General features: G+C 52.2%; 1 protein-coding gene across 1 annotated transcript; it reads left to right on the plus strand.

Annotated features, from left to right (window-relative positions):
- Positions 1 to 2047: 2047 nt before the first annotated feature.
- On the plus strand, positions 2048 to 16583 carry LOC144943653 (ubiquitin carboxyl-terminal hydrolase 44-like). Its single transcript, XM_078871330.1, has 10 exons — positions 2048 to 3256; positions 4209 to 4408; positions 9198 to 9421; positions 11066 to 11346; positions 11566 to 12030; positions 12408 to 12698; positions 12950 to 13208; positions 13650 to 13758; positions 14139 to 14356; positions 15168 to 16583. Exons 1-10 carry the CDS (start codon positions 3080 to 3082, stop codon positions 15386 to 15388), a joined length of 2445 nt encoding a protein of 814 aa, XP_078727456.1. The 5' UTR covers positions 2048 to 3079; the 3' UTR covers positions 15389 to 16583.
- Positions 16584 to 16871: the final 288 nt, after the last annotated feature.

Below are 16871 nucleotides of genomic sequence, written 5' to 3' on the forward strand. Positions count from 1 at the left end.
ATGGTGCTGCAACTGGGTTCCTTCCTCTGTCTCTCCTCGTCGTGCTACAGGTAAGCGCGGCGTCTCGTCGTGCCCACGCCAGCCATGACGCCGCAACTTTGTCCGGGGAGGCCCCGCGGGGCCGCGGGGAGGAGGAGATGGAGCCGAGGCCAGAGAGGGCCCCGTGCTGTGCCCCTGTCACTGTCGCTTTGTCTGCCCGGGGGCTTTTGTTTGGGCCTCGCCATCACCCCGCTGCTTTCAACACCGTGGTGGTGGTGATGGTGTTGGGAGTTGTGGTGGTCGTTGGTGGTGGTGATGGTTGGGAGTTCGTGGTGATGGTAGTTGTGATTGTGTTGTTGGTTAGTGGTGGTGGTGATGGTTGGGTGGTGGTGGTAGTGATGGTAGTTGTGATTGTGTTGTTGGTTAGTGGTGGTGATGGTGTTGGGAGTTGTGGTGGTCGTTGTAGTAGTTAGTGATGGTGGCGTTGATGGTTGTTGTGATCGTGTTGTTGTGGTTGGGAGTTCGTGGTGATTGGTCCCCGGTAGTTTTTGTGGTCGTTCTTGTGGTGCGGTGATGCCAGCGGTGTTGAGAGGAGTGCGTTGGTGGTGATGGAAATAGTGGTGGTGGTTATGGGGGCAGTGGTGGTTGTTATTGTAATGAGGTGGTGGTGATTATGGGGCAGTGGTGGTGGTTATTGTAATGAGGTGGTGGTGATTATGGGGCAGTGGTGGTTGTTATTGTAATGAGGTGGTGGTGGTTATGGGGCAGTGTTGGTTGTTATTGTAATGAGGTGGTGGTGATTATGGGGGCAGTGGAGGTGGTTATTGTAATGAGGTGGTGGTGATTATGGGGGCAGTGGTGGCTGTTATTGTAATGAGGTGGTGGTGATCATGGGGGCAGTGGTGGTGGTTATTGTAATGAGGTGGTGGTGATTATGGGGCAGTAGTGGTTGTTATTGTAATGAGGTGGTGGTGGTTATGGGGCAGTGGTGGTGGTTATTGTAATGAGGTGGTGGTGATCATGGGGGCAGTGGTGGTTGTTATTGTAATGAGGTAGTGGTAGTGGTGTTGGGAATAATAATGGTAGTGGTGGCTGCTATGTTTGGATCATGATGGTGGTGGTGGTGGATATGATGGTTGTTCTTAAGGTTATATAATAGTTATTGTGGTGGTCATGAAAGTGTTACAGGCATTTATGTATTAGTTGTTGTGGTGTTTGTGATGGCGTGGTGGTCGTGGTGCGGTGATGTCAGTGGTGTTGGGAACACTGGTGGTAGTGATTGGTAACGGTGTTTTCTCCGTAGTTTGATGAGGCTTTGAGTGTCGTATTGGTAGTGGTGGTGGTCGTAGTGTCGGGAGTGGTAGTTGTATTGATGGTGTTAGTGGTTCTTAAATAATAATACAAACTCAAACCCGCCCCGCTTATTCCTCATTTCGATCCTCAGTCTACTTTCAATAACTGCCCGAATGTTTACCGCACAATTGCATGTCTGTGTAACACGAAAACTTAGCAATGAAAAATCTACATGGTACCAACCGTGTGCCCAGAGACATGTGTTTTTAAAAATATAATTTCGCATTACTTGATGACAATTACAAAAAAACACGGGACAAAAGTGGACAAATCACGCAAAACAGAATGGGCAGGGAGGCAAGACGCAGGCTTTGAATTGCGCCGAGAAACCGTAAAGAGGAACACGTGGATTCGATTTCTGTGTGCGTTTAGTTTGTTCTCCTTCCCACGCACCTCTCCGATTGGCACGATTGGCTACGTAGGGTGGTGCGACAAAAATCAAGTTTCAACATCCGTACGTACGTACGTAAGAAAGCGAACAGACGTCGTATTGGACAGAGAAGACAAGCGAGCCGACTTGTACAGGACAAGTAACTTGGAAGAGATGATGATGATGGCTCGTGGTCGAGACTCAAGACTCAAGCAACAAATCAGAAATCACACCCCGATAATAAAAATCCACGAACACCACGGACAGACAGATCAAATACGGCTCGCGTTGGCGAACATCCTTGATGGATTGTTAAACATCGCGGGTCCGTGAAGGACGGTGCGACTGCTTGCGGGAAGTCTTTATTCAGCAGTGGATTGATCGTGATTGATGTTGATAGTGGTGGTGGGAGTAGTGTGGTGGTGTTAAGGGATGATTGTGGAGGTGACGGATGTTGTTGCGGTGTGGGGGAATGGCGGCGCAAGTGGTTGTCGCGAATATTTGAAACTGTTGTGGGATTTCCCTAGATCGACTCCGCCTTAAATGAGTACATGAGTGTGGTGTGTAAACATTAGTGCTTGGGACACAAATGTGACCGAGCGTGGTGTTGGCCACCCACCCCCTCTCGTGTGCAGTTCCGGCTTTCAAAAGGTGCTCGCAAAAAACCCTTTACAGCCTATTAAAATATATGGGGGGATCTTTGTCATGGTTATAGTAGCTGGTAGTTGGTGGCGGCTGGGATGTGATTGTGGTGGTGGTACTGTTGGTTCTGTTGGTCGTGGTAGCGGCGTTTTTATTGCTGGTGGAAGCGGTGATTATGGTGATGAGTGGATGTGCTGCGAGTGTTGGTAGGGTGGTGTTGAAGCGGCTAGTTGTGGTAGCGGGTAGTGGTGTTGCCGGCAATGGTGATGCTGGTCGTGGTGCTTGTATTAATGACGGTGGTGGTAGTAGTGTCGGTATTGATGCTGCTGGCGGTGGTGGTAATTGTAGTGTCGGTGTTGAAGCTGGTAGTCATGGTAGCGGTGGTGGTATTTATAGCGGTGGTGGTACTGTTGATAGTCGTGATGGTGCTAGCTGGTAGTCGGGGTAGTGATGGTGCTTGTCGGTGGTGCTGATGAAGCTGGTAGTCATGGTAGCTGTGTTGGTAGTCATGATGGTGCTTATGGTGCCGAAGCTGGTAGTTATGGTAGTCGTGATGATGCTGGTGCCGATGTTGGCGTTGTTGATGACGGCCACACCGACTTTGATGTCCGCGATTGCTCACAGACGCTCAGTTCCGCGTAACAAAACCTGACTCTTCTGGAGGACGCTGCGAAGGGGGGGGGGGCACGTGCCGGTGAAGGCGGCGGAAGCGTCGTCGTCGTCTTCCTCTTCGCGATGGACAAGTGCCGCCACGTGTTCCGGCTGCGTCTCGCCCAGGACCACTCCATCATGAACCCGCAGAAGTGGCTGTGCGCCGAGTGCGGTACCACCGAGTCGGTGTGGGCCTGCCTGGGCTGCTCGCACGTCGCCTGCGGACGCTACATCTCGGAGCACGCCCTCCTGCACTACCAGGTGGGCCCGCAGGCTCGAAATCAACAAAAGTGACAAACTGCAGCTGGGCATTGGAATGATGGATGAGATTTAATGTGATGCAAGGGCACTGGCGGAGCCAGTGGCAGGGTGGGGTGGCACGTGCCCCCCCCAATGATCCGATCGAAATCCCTAATTTCGATCGGATCATTGGGGTTTATTAGTAATAAATCGGCATTTTGCGACCCCCACTGCCACTGTGTAGCATATTATTGTGCCAGGGACTCCATGATATGATATGGCAATAAGTAACGGCAAAGCCGTTATAAGCGACTCAGAATTGTGCGCAGTTGCGTATACTGTTCACGACTTCCCTGAAGGCAAACACTTTCAGCGGGCGCGATGCCGATCACACACGGTTCGAATTCGACCCTCGATCGACGGCTGTGCCATTGTGCAAGGGGCTTTGATATATATCCTTGTGTACATATTTGTACTTTAGGTCACACGGTTCTTCTTTGATGGTCACGTTCGTGTTAGGTCAGTTTTGTAATTTGCGCCCTGTTCCATCTGGAGGTAATCTGCCGGAGCCGATTTGCGCTGCATGTAAATTACGCTTGCGATATTTTCAATTCCTCACAATGTGACAGTTGTTTTTGTTCGGATTTTTGTTTTTATTCATTTTGGTAACCAAGGTCACTCTTGAAAATAAATTAGGCTACCCTGGTCTCTTGAATCACTCACCTGGTTACGCAAAATAAACTTGACGCTTGAGATGCTGGGGCATTTAAGTGTCCAAAGATAAATTAATTTATTATTCCTTACAGGAATTGTCTTTAAGAACTTAAAGGCTGAAAAGTTTGGCTCGAGATAAATACTCCCAAAGCAAAAGTCACGTGCAACAAGTTCAGGGGGGGGTGGGGGGGGGAGAACAATACAGAGACCTTATTTTGTGTTACACACCTGCCTCCTCACCCCCCTGCCCCCTTTGCAGAACACAGGCCACCCGCTGGCGCTGGAGGTGAACGAGCTGCACGTCTACTGCTACGCGTGCGACGACTACGTCCTCAACGACAACGCGACGGGCGACCTGCGCCTCCTGCGGTCCACGCTCAGCGCCGTCACGAGCCAGCGCTACCAGCTGACCACGCGCAGCGGCCGCACGCTCCGCTCGGGCACCAGCGACGATGCACGGTGCGCACAGTCGTCTGCCTCCTATCGTTCTTCAATATTCCTTTTGAAGACCCTATAATTTGTACTGCGACCTTGACAACAAAACGGTTACCAACGTGGTTAACAAACTGACCCCTATTTAAAATGTATTTCCTCGTGTCGGTCCTCTCATGCCCCCTTCTCTATAACTCCGCCAAACGAAAACCACTGGACGCAAATGGGGGAAAAAATTATGTTGAACTAATAAACTTAACGTTAATTTTCAAATCTTCAAATATGTATGTAGGTTGGCCCTGGCCCTGGCCAACCTACATCCGGGTTATTTTTCCAAGTTGGTTAACGATGCTGCCGGTGACCACCCCAAAGCCCAGTACGAAGCCGTTAACGCTCGTGCACCGCAAACGTCACTCACCGTTCATTCCTACCGTTGCACTCCGAAATATTCGACTCCCATTTGATGTTCATAAACCTCGAGCATCCATATTAGTTCTTCCTGCATCCCAAAATTGTCCTGAACCAAATTCCATCCCATACTGCGTAGATCTTCCATCACCGGTTCATGAAAAGTAGTCTGCCATTTTTCACAATTTAAAGAAAAAGAACCCCCCTCTGTATTCTATCCTCTACCAACAACCTTTACTGTGTCCGCTCATCTACCCTTGTTCCATACATTACTCAAACAATTAATCATTCCATTTCTTCTAGAATTGTTCCGCGGGATTTAGAAAAAAAACATCTGTCACTCCCTTTCTTAAAAACACCTCCTGATCACATTGATAAAACTAACTACCATCCTAACTCTAACCTCCCATTATTCCGCTCTGGATCTCTCTCGCTTGGTGCTTCTTAAAGCATCTGCCTCCGTTGACACTTTCGCTCGCTCCATTCTCCTCAAAAACTCCCACACAGCCTTGTGGGCATCTGATGCACTTCTTTGCGTGGTTCCCTTCATATCCATCTACTCGTAACTTTTTCATTTCTGTCCAAGGAATGCTTTTACCTCGCAATCCTCTACACTAAGATTTTTCATCCTTGGCTCTTTGCCCTATACCTTCTTCCTGTAGGAAAAACTAATTGCTAGGTTTGGTATTGGTTATCACGTCTATGATGACGACGACGCAGCCGCTCTGTTGCGATTGACCAGGCCCACCCCACATCCCTTTTCTTACCCTTCTTCCCATATCACTTCCGTCTTCAGTGGATTGCATGAAATTTTCTGCAACTTTAACAGAAAAATGCAATCCTTATTGTTGGCAAGAGATCTACTCGTACTGAATGCCAGTCACCTTTTGTTCACTTAACCTTGCCATACGTCTACGTCAGTTTTTTTCGCCGATTTTGTTCCGATGACGTACGTGTACATCAAAACCGGACGAAAATCCAAAATGACATTTTATCGCTACGGAGGCTCCCACAAGGTCATGCGGAAGGGCACGTGGCATCAACTATCGTAGTGCGGTCGCGTGACTACAGTTCTCTGCAGCAAGTACAAGGTCTTTAAAAACAACGGCGTGATGCTTCTAAATAAAATTAATGCCGAGCTGCTTGTCAGTTCCGAGATTCAGGTGAACGGGACGCCCCCTGCAACTTGCAGAAGTCTCAAAACAGGAAAGGGTTCATACAGACTTGGATATTGTCAAACGTGTGTAATCTTGGGGTCCTCCTGGACTGAGAGCCATCTCGTTCTCAACATTTCACGTTTCTCAAACAGCTCTTCGTCTATGCAAGATTTCCCAGATCCACAATCGCCAATTCAAGATGCTACTGAAAACCTGAACCTCGTGCTTTTGTAACCTCCAGACTCCACGATTTAAATTCTCCTATTTGGCTTTCCTGACACTCAACGTATTCAACGCTGCTGCAAGGGCACTTCGGCACCCATAAATACCACCACGTGACACCCATTTAATTCTCCCTTCACCGTCTTCCAATCAGGTGTCAAATTCATTTCAAAATTGCACTCGGTCGTAGAATATTGCATGACCTTGCTTTGATTCATTGCTCCTCTCATTTCTCCGTATACCCCAGCAGGACTCCTTCGCTCATCTCGTCTTTGAGTTGCTAGGTCACACCAAAAATAAAGTGCACGACTTTTGACCGGCATGCTTTCCAATTTGCAGCTCCAGCTGTGTGCGAGCGACGCATTTGCAAGGGTAGATTCACCCAGGGTTTCCCCAGAAGGCGAATCCCCCGACTATCTTTAACTTGCTCCACTCAAGTGATCTTTATTGTAAGGTGGGCAACACCGGTCACTGACAAAGTCGGAGGCAATTTTAAGGGATTGGCAATTTTGCTTGTTGCTCCTGCCAGGTCACATCCATCGAGTGAGATGTGGGCAACACCTCAAAATGGTGCCACATCATCTCCAAGAAATACAAAGTCATATGCCCAAGTCAGAACCTCAGCTCAAGCCAATGGCCCTACACAATCCCAACAGTCCACAAAGTCTCTGCATGGCTACACAGCCCATCAGCTTCACGGAGCTTTAACTGGGAGGCCAGCACTGTGTTGCTGCAGGACCCCCAACCAGGCCACCTCAGTCCTCCGCCTGAATATCTCCCGAGCACGGGCGCCACCGCTGGTCGCTGCATCTCCTGGCCACCTTCGCTGAACCTCCTGCCGCTGTAACCTCTCTCTCCGTCCCGTCCGTGGCTTCCTCGCCTTCTGCGCACCTCTGCTCTCCAGCCTTGCACTCCCACCAGGGCCCCAACCTCGACGGCAGATTCTTGCCAAAGCACCTGTTGTCCCCGGAGCCTGTTGGTTTGATGTTGCACTCCTCAGCACTTGAACGCCTCCGTGATCCAACACCTCCCTGTTCTGGCTAAGCCCTTTATCTTACCTCAGCCAGCCCCCCCCCCTCCTGCTGCCTTGCCATTGGCCTATCGGGCCTCATTATAATTAGGGGTGAGTCACCTCTTTACACCTGCGGCCTTCAATTACCCCGGCCTGGCTTAATCAGCCCATTCATTTTCCCAGATTTAAATTATCCTTATTCAGACCAGCTGCTGCTGCCTTTGTTGGGCATCAAAAACTGGTTGGTTCTACCAAGCAGTCGATCAAGACAACCCCCTAGTATCAGAGAGCTCCCTCCCCCCCACCAACACGCAAATCAAATATACTGCACTTCACTTTTATCACAACTGGGGATAAGGTTAACTTGTACCCGTGAAAGCGTGGAATGCACTCCCACTGCATGTCATCAAATCAGCTCCCTGTCGTTATTCAAATCGCACTTAATAAACACGTCCTTGTTTACTGATGCTTATAGCCGACGTGTGTTCTGGTTTCGTGATGTTCAGTGTTTTATGGGGGATTACTATTTGCATGCGTAACGCCGTGTGAAATCCAATTGTTATTATCATTGTTCCCTGGACTCTCTTGGCTGTCGGGAGCTTGAGTTGCCCCACGTGGTCCGTGCTCTGGCCGCCTCCGTGCTCCTAGTCGGGGTTTGTTTTTGTCTATCCTTGGTGTTCTTGTACATTTCTTTTACGACGTAAATATTTTTTTTTACTTTATTATGTTCGTGTTGTGGGTTCAAAATGTTAAGCGTTTCAAGATGCAATTTGCATGCATGGCTCGATATGAAACGAATTATTATAATCTGGAGAAATAGACAATCCACAAATTATCTTCTAACTTTCTATGCATCCTTCCCACCAAACTCGATCCCGCTCATTAAGTCGATAAACGCTCTCGTCTGTAAGATGCGGAGCCCTCACTGTCACAATGTTCAATCAGCTGTTGAGAAGAAAGTAAGAGGGAGAGTCGTTAAATACCAGTGTGGTATCTATAATTGTATCACCCTGTAAAATGTGTAGTAAAAATAACAAAACTACACGTAAAATTTATACATTCATACTGGTACATTCTGTTGTGGGTAGCAGAGGGCGGTGCAGCAAAATCCATTGTTGTATTGTATTTCTGCGCTGCCAGCTTCCACCAACCCGGCACTAATTGACTTGGCGAAGCACGGGCCAAATAACCCCCCCCCCGCGACCCGCACGGCGCCGAGGCCCTCTCATTCAGCAGTGGATTGACAAAGGGCTGCGCATTTACTCGACGTTTGCACATACACACTGAACTACACCACGATGCATGCATACACGTCGTGTACTTACATAGACGTGTATTGCATGGCAACACGCATAAGCATGCACAGCAGATGGCTTCTGCCTTGTGCCCCTAACCACTGCGTTGACACGGTGACGACAGTGCCACCATTGCTGCTGCCAGCACTGCCTCGTTACCCCCCCCCCCCCCATATTACTGCCAGTAGCCTAGTGGCATAGCAGCATGGTTGACATAGGAATGAATGAAATGCCCCTCTACCCCACCAGCCCATGGGCCCCGGTGCAGTTGCACTGCCTGCACACTCCCTTGATGGCTACACCGCCGCTGTACAGTGCATCTGAGCAGAAACGTTGGTGCCTTTGTGCGAGTTTCTCGGAATGTGCTGGATCTCCTCTGATCTTGGAAGCCCATCAGCCTCTAACGACCTGTTACGTTGGCGTATTATTTGGTGACACATTTGCGCACAAGCACAATGAACACGTGAAATGTGCTGTCAAGAACGGCCTTTGCCCAAAACGTCGCCTATTATCTTTTTTTTCTCTTAAGGCTGCACTGTTTTTGGCAATGTGTTTAGTTTTTTTGTAATGCGTGTGGTCACCCATCCAAGCACTAGGCAGGCTTTAAAGCCGCTTTGCTTAGCTTCTGTGCCCTCAGCTTTGCCGTGTCACTATTCCTAACGTCTCCGCGTTTCCACCTGCGGTTATTGACATGGTGCGGCTGCCTCTCCATGCCCCGGCAGGCCCAGCGAGCGGCGCGTGGAGGCCCAGCTGCGTGCCGAGGACCGCATGTTTACCGCGCTGTGGCACCGGCGCCTGGCGTTGGCGCGCAAGGTGTTCGCGGCGTGGGCGGGACTCACGGTGAGCGGGCGGCGCCGCGCGCTGCACGAGTCGGATACCGCCCAGGAGCAGCGGCGCCGCGAGGACGCGCAGAGGGAGCGGCAGGAGCGCAGGCGGCGACACAGAGGTGCGCCGAGTTTTTGGCCGGTGACCGAATTTCTTAAGAACTGCTTTTTGTGTTTAGTTTGTTGTCCTTCCACCACACTTCCGATTTGCATGGTTGGCTACGTAGAGCAGAGGTCGCAACCGGGTACCCGATACCCGTACCCGGCCGGGTACGGGGTACCCGTTTGCGACCCTGGTGCGGCGGGTACGGGTAGACCGTGAGTCACTGGTGAGTAACCGTTTGTCACTCATTTCCCAACGTCTTGTCTCTTCTCACAATTTAAGTTCCTAGAATCAACCCACCCACGCCTGCAACATGGCTTCATTCCAGAGGTCGCAATCAGGTATCCGATACCCGTACCCTACCCGTACCTGGCTGGGTACGGGTAGGGTACGTGTAGGGTACGGGTACGGCCGGGTACAGGTACGGGTACCTGTTTGCGACCCTGGTGCGGCCGGGTACGGGTAAGGAATCAAAACCCGTTTGCGACCTCTGATGTAGAGTGTGAAAGAAGTTCAACATACATACGCCCGCGATGAGCCAGATTTTTCGTCAGATCTCAGTGGCGGCATTGAGCGTGCATGGGGCTTGGATGTGCGACGTGACGGGTTCACCCCGGTTCATCCCCGGGGTTCTCTACAGATTCGTTTCACGTGTGAAGCCAAACACTCAGTGGTGGAACTTACACGATGTAGCAGGACCACCCGTGAAAAAGAGGTCTTGAGATTCAGCGAGAATTTTGTGACCAGAGTTTGATTCCTAGTGACGGCCAACATCAGTGGAGTGTGATAGCTGAACCGGTCATGCACCGCCCTGCCACCGAATTGACAAGATTGGTGAAGCATGGTCAAATTACTTAGTGGACATCTGTGAAAAAGAACTTCATAGCTCATCGGATTCCTCCAGTCTAAATATATATTCTTACTCACGTGGCCAATGTAGTGTGGGGAGGCACTCATTCAGCATGGTTTGACAAAGGGGCTGTATATGTGTAGTCTATAAAACGTTTGGTTAGATTGAGGGAAACAGTTCTGGTTTATTTTCTCATAAATATAAAGAGCATCATCATCAGTTGTGATCAATCCATTGCTGGATGAAGTCCTCGCCAAGTCATCATCATCTGTCCTAGTCTTGCAATGCAACAGTCCAATGAACTCCTGCACGTATGAATAATAAAAACGTTTACCCATGCTACACCGTGAGAAGGGGAGTAGAGTCAGAGATGCAATGTATGCAAAATGAAAAAGCAACTGGAAAGGGGAAGAGAACGAACGGGAAATGTGAGGGTATTGATGGAAGAGGAACAGGAGCAATGGGTCAGGAGAGATGAGGACGGGAGGAGGAAGAGGCTGCATCAGGGCCTCGATGCTGATGCACGGGGGAGCAGCGTCTATTTTCACAGCGAGCAGCAGGCGGAGGGGAGGAATTCGCAGTGGAGGTGGCAACACACAGAGAAGTCGCGTGATTTACGGGAAGTTTAAACTGATTGAGACTTTTAGATCATATAGTATATCCGGGTGAGAGTGCCCAGGATTCGTGATTATTTCTACTTTGGCGGATGTGAGTGGTAATTTTTGTTTCTAACAAGGCCCCCCCGCACCCCCCCCACCCAACTTCCCTGCTGCCACTCTCCGCCACCCCCACCTCGCTCCCTCCCCTGTGTAGAGGAGATGTCCAGCCGGCCCCCGAGGAAGAGCCCTCGTCTGAGCAATGTCATGCAGCACCGCAACCACCGGGCGCCCGCGCCAACGCCAGCCGCCTTGCCTCCCCGTACCGGGGAGGCGGTCGCCATGGCGATGCTACTGACCCCTCTCCCGCCCTCGCCTGCCCCGGCGCTGCCTCCGGACGCACCGTCCCCTCCACTGAAGCGCAGGCCGACGGTCACCCCCGGCGTGACGGGGCTACGCAACCTGGGCAACACGTGCTACATGAACTCCATCCTGCAGGTGCGGGTGGTACCGGCGGCGGCGGGAACAACACAGCAGCGTTGCTTGCTGTGGTGGTGCTGTGGTGGTGCTGTGTCAACACGGCATGTGGTTGGTTGCCTATTGGAGTGGATAGCCAGCGTGAGGGGGTTGCCCGCACGAGCGGGTTTGCCAATGGTAGCAGTCTCTGCCACTCAGCCATTGCCTGTGCGCCTGACATCGCTGTGTGCTACTGTGCAGGTGCTGAGCCACTTGCAGGCGTTCCGCCAGTGCTTTCTGCTGCTCGACCTGAGCGGCGCCGGCTCCGACCCCGGTGCGACCTCGTGGCCTCTCGAGGGCGACGATCCGACGGGCCCCCGGCGGCAGCGTCGCCATGCGGGGCTGGCCCGCCAGCTCTCGGAGCAGTGCTACCGCGAGGCCACGGGGCTGGGGCAGGCGGCGGCCACCGTCACGGACAGCGCCAGACGTGAGAGCCGCAGGGCCGGGCTGAGCGGCGGGGGTGGCGCAGAGAGAGTGACGCACGGGCAGCAGCATCAGGTGCACGGGCAGCAGCAGCAGCAGCGGGAGGAGGAAGAGGAGGAGGAGCGCGTGTCTCTCTGTCACGAGTTGCACACGCTCTTCAGGGTCATGTGGTCCGGGAAGTGGGCGCTAGTGTCGCCCTACGCGATGCTGCACTCGGTGTGGCGCCTCGTGCCGTCATTCAAGGTGAGCGTGCGGGGCACCGGGCCGACGACGCGCGGCCAGAGTCGTACGTGGTGTAGCTGGCACTCGGCGGATGGGGGGTTCACGCGAATGTTTGTGACGGTGGCGATGATGCGATGTACAGCTCACTCACCGGCGGGCTGAAGAGCGATTCTCACGACCAGATTTAGCGATAGACGCTGCTTTTCGTTTTGGAAATGTGCCAAGTGTCATCGGAGAAACTTACCTTTTTTGTCTAGATCTCAAATGGGAATCCAGAACCATGTCACCTGACCAGCCTTCATTTAAATTATGGTGCGTTCACTGTGAATTGGCGGTAACAACGACGATGGGACGACGTCGACCGCAGTTAACGTCGCGTGGACTGCGTGCGCCGGCAGGGCTATGCGCAGCAGGACGCTCAGGAGTTCCTGTGCGAGCTGCTTGACAAGGTGCTTCAGGAGTTGGAGGCGGCGGCAGCGGCTGCAGCATCATCCTCTTCCGCCGGGCCCGGCTCCCCAGTGTCGCCGGTGTCACCAGTGTTGCCATGGCCTCCGGGGCCGCCCCACGCCAACGCGGCGCCCGTGTCCCCATTCCCGCGCCTCCCGCCATCACCGCTCTCCCAGCGGAAGCTCGTCCGCCAGGTGCTACGGGTGGTGGCGAGCATCTTCCAGGGGGAGCTGCTGAGCCAGGTAGGGGCTTCCAGCCACCGAGCGATGCAGTCAGATGCTCACGCAACTGACCACCCACTCGGCCACCCTTTCACAACTCACTCACCCACCCACCCAGTAAGCGAGCCAACCAGGCACCCATCCATTCGCCCACCCACCAACCGATTCACCCACCCAACAGGCTACCGATCCATCCAAACAGCCACACAGATACCCACACACCCAGCCACAATATGAATTCACATAGCCGTTTTATTTTCTCCTGGATGTAGGTGACGTGCCTGTCGTGCGCGCATACGTCACGGAGGAATGAGCTATTCTGGGACCTCTCGCTCGACTTCCCCGAGCGCTACCACGGCCTGGTCAAGGCAGTGGAGAGCGATGGTGGTGGCAGCAGTGGCTGCGGCACTGGTGGCAGCGGTGCTGGTGGCAGCACGAACGGCGGCTGCACCCTCACCGAGATGCTCGCCAAGTTCACTGAGACAGAGGCACTGGATGGCGGGAAAGTGTACTCCTGTGACACGTGCAACAGTGAGAGCTCGCGCCCACACCTCCACCACCACCGACCACGCGACACCACACCACGGCATACTACACCATACCACGCAATCCCATGCTACGCCACGCCACACCATGCCACACTGTATCACGCCACATCATGCCATGCAACACCATCATCCCGTGCCACATCACGTCACACATGTTTTATGTGCGCAGGAGTCATGTGCGTATCGCTCTAGATAAGTTGCATGCCGGATGTTCCGCGAATTAAAAAAATATACAAGTTGCATACAGCGTGTAAATGGATTACGTAGCGATACAAGCGGCGGCTTAGATGCTCGGCTTGAGTTCGCATGGCATAAAGAACAGACACGCACGTGGTGAACGAGTGGTCGCGTGCTCGTCATGCTTGCGGCGCGATCCGGTGCCACTCTCACCGGTGATGTCATGCCGCCATTCCGTGCCTGGCAGGCCGGCGACGTCGCTCCTCCTCCAAGCAGCCGATACTCACCGAGGCGCAAAAGCAACTGTTGGTGCACAGACTGCCGCGCGTGCTACGCCTGCATCTCAAGCGCTTCAGGTGAACTGCTGCCCCACGTGTGTCGCTTTGTGTCTCTCCTGTGTTTCTGTGTGTCCTCGTGTGTCCCTGTTTGTCCCCGTGAGTCTGTACGTACCTCTCCTGTATTTCTCCTGCTTGTCTCTGTCCCTATGTATCTCTATGTGTCCCCTTGTGCCCTTATGTGTGACTGCTATGTATCTCTGTAAGTCCCGATGCGTGCCTGTGCGTTCCTGTAAATCCCCAAATAGATTATTTCATTGTGAGACCATGAACGATAGCGACTGCTAGAAAATACCTTAATTCAGCAATCGATAGATCATCACTGAAGAAGATGATGATGAGTGTGTGGGCGCAGCATTGTGTGAATTGACCTGTGAGCGACACGGTGTGGCCATGTGCAGGTGGTCGGGCCGAAATCACCGCGAGAAGATTGGCGTGCATGTGGCGTTTGAGCAGCGACTCTGCATGACGCCGTACTGCAGCCATGACGGTGGTGGCGGCGGCGGCGGTGGCGGTGGTGCCGACCCCAGCACATACGACCTCTCAGCCGTGGTGATGCATCACGGGCGAGGCTTCGGCTCAGGACACTACACGGCGTACTGCTACAACGCCGAGGGCGGTACGCTCATGACTCTGACCATGACCCTGATGCACATGATATATACGTGTGTGTGCGTTGTGTGTTTGTGATGTGCGTGTCATGTAATTAGGGGCACTGCGGTGGTGAGATGTTATCTCTCTAGCCTGGTACCCTGAAGTTAGTCTGTTTGATCCCGACCCTGACAATGCCTGTATATTTGGAGTTGATGGCGATTTTTCTCCAGGTTCCTCTGGTTTTGCTCTCCATAGCTAGAAACACGTGTTTTCATTATATGGATGCAACTATAAATTCCTCCACATGATAAGCCCCTTCGAAAAACTGTGTAGCCAGGTCGCCTCTGATTTAAAAAAAAACTCATAGCTCAGTGGGCTTTTCCTGGTAAATAATTACTTTACATTGTGTGTGTGCTATGTGTATCTGACATATGTGTATATGCTACGTAACGGCTTTGTATCTCGCGTGCATGGTGTACGTGCTATGCGTGCGCGCTCTGTGTTTGATATTTTTGCGTGTGTGTGTGTTATGATCCGGTGAGTGTGCTATGTATTCAGTCAGACTTAGTGTTGGCCTTCTACCCCATCATGTGCTGTGCCGGCCTTCATCGGTGCTCGCTAACAGCACTTGCCCCAACAGTCTGTTTAGGCTGTATAAGTGACAATTATTTGTCTTTGTATGTATCTGGTATTGCTCTGTTTGGCATCCATGCTGTGTGTGCCATGCATCTAACATGTATTGTACGTGTGTTTTGTATGTACTGTGTGTGCGGTCTGCACGGTGGGTCCTGTGAGCCTGGCAACGAATGTTCTGCGTGCGCGTCTGGCGAGCGCAGGCTTCTGGGTGCACTGCAACGACTCGCGGCTGGACGTGGTGTCCGTGGCGGAGGTTTGCCGTGCCCAGGCCTACATCCTCTTCTACACGCGGTGCCGTGCCGGCGGCCCCCAGGCTCCCGCGTGCCCCTCCAGCATCCCCGCCATGTCCCCCCACGCCCCCCCCAACCGCGCCACCAACACCGCCGGGAGGAGGCGCAGGCGGAGGCTCGACCTCTCATGAGCTCTCGTGCTCGCAGGACAAGACTCTCGTGCTCGCAGGACAAGACTCTCGTGCACCCGTGCACGCACGACCAAGAAAAGCCTTATACGGTGACCTCACCGTCAGCTGGAAATGTCTGTGACACTAAAAGCCCTCTTGCTCCAAACCAGCCTTGCCTGGTTTCTTCTGTACCTGCTGTCTGTTTTACATCCGGTTCACAGCTCGTTGTTTGCAATGATGATACTTTTTTTTAATTCAGTCGCCACACCTGCAGGACCTCGCGTTGTGCCGTGTAATGGCTCCCCGGAAGATGATGATTCTTTCATGGGCCCCTCTAACCCTAAACTGGAATTCACACAATTATGCACTGTGCCGACTGATTTTAATGGAATGAATATGTCCTCAGGGCCGGAATATGCAAAATCAAGGCAATAAAAGAAACATTTTATATTACGATTTATTAATGAATTCGTTGATGGCTGACTATGAGCTCACCGCATATGAGATTCATTCACCGGCAGCTGCCCGCATTCAAACTAATGATCCCGACAGTGCCTGCTCTGTGCTTTGACGAGGCCGGTATGGAGTCGTCTTGAGTCTCTTCGCCACAAGTCATTATTAACGACGCTTCCCATCTCGCGCCGCCGGGGGCCCCCATGTGGCCGTGACGTTAATTCACTGGCCACGCTTCACGAGATCCGCGAGGAGAGGGCCACGCCTCCTAAGCCGACGGCCGAGTCGCGCTGACGTCGGTGCATTTGGTCCACGGCTGCAAAGCGCGGTCATCCTCGCCTTGCTGCGCCGTGTTTTTTTCCCCAGAACTTCGAGCCGCCCCACCGCGTGGGAATCTGGTCCAAGATTATATATTAAACTGAAACGCGAGCCTCGTGTTTCAGTTGTGCTTCGTTGTCGCCGTGTTACCGCTTGTTTTTGTTTAAACGAACTGCACGATGTTTATTTGGCGTTTATAGATTTTGGGAGAGAGCGATTTTGTTTTTTTACAAAGTGCGAACGCACAATACTATTTTGTGTAATTTTTTTTAAACATGGAAGTGCCCTGCTGTGTAAATACGTACGGCCCACGGTTACCAGCAGTCGTGCGCTCGATTGCCTCAGCTCAGGACCCCGCGCTCGCGCTCTTGTTATTAGCAGGAGAAAAAGCTTTAATGCGTGAACATTTATTACCATGTTTTAGTATTAAACATGAGAGAGAGGAGGAGACTGTCGCGTCTGTCTCGTGCGCCGTCTTGTGGAAATCAGACCGCGAGGTGCCACGTTTTTTCAGTTGAGTTTAAGGTCGCGGTCATTATTTATCGCACGCAAAGTTCTTGCCACAAATGAACCACAATACCTTTGTGATCTAGTCAAGGAGCATACACCATCACGCAAACCCATCCTCGCAGTGGCTTTTGGGTAATCATCGAACAAATACGGTCAATACATTGCGGCCGTCTGGATTGCTCTTCCGATATTAGGAAGACACTGGAGCTATGCACTTTGAAAT

The sequence above is a fragment of the Lampetra fluviatilis genome, chromosome 32, assembly GCF_964198595.1.
Source record: "Lampetra fluviatilis chromosome 32, kcLamFluv1.1, whole genome shotgun sequence".
Taxonomy (NCBI): Eukaryota; Metazoa; Chordata; class Hyperoartia; order Petromyzontiformes; family Petromyzontidae; genus Lampetra; species Lampetra fluviatilis.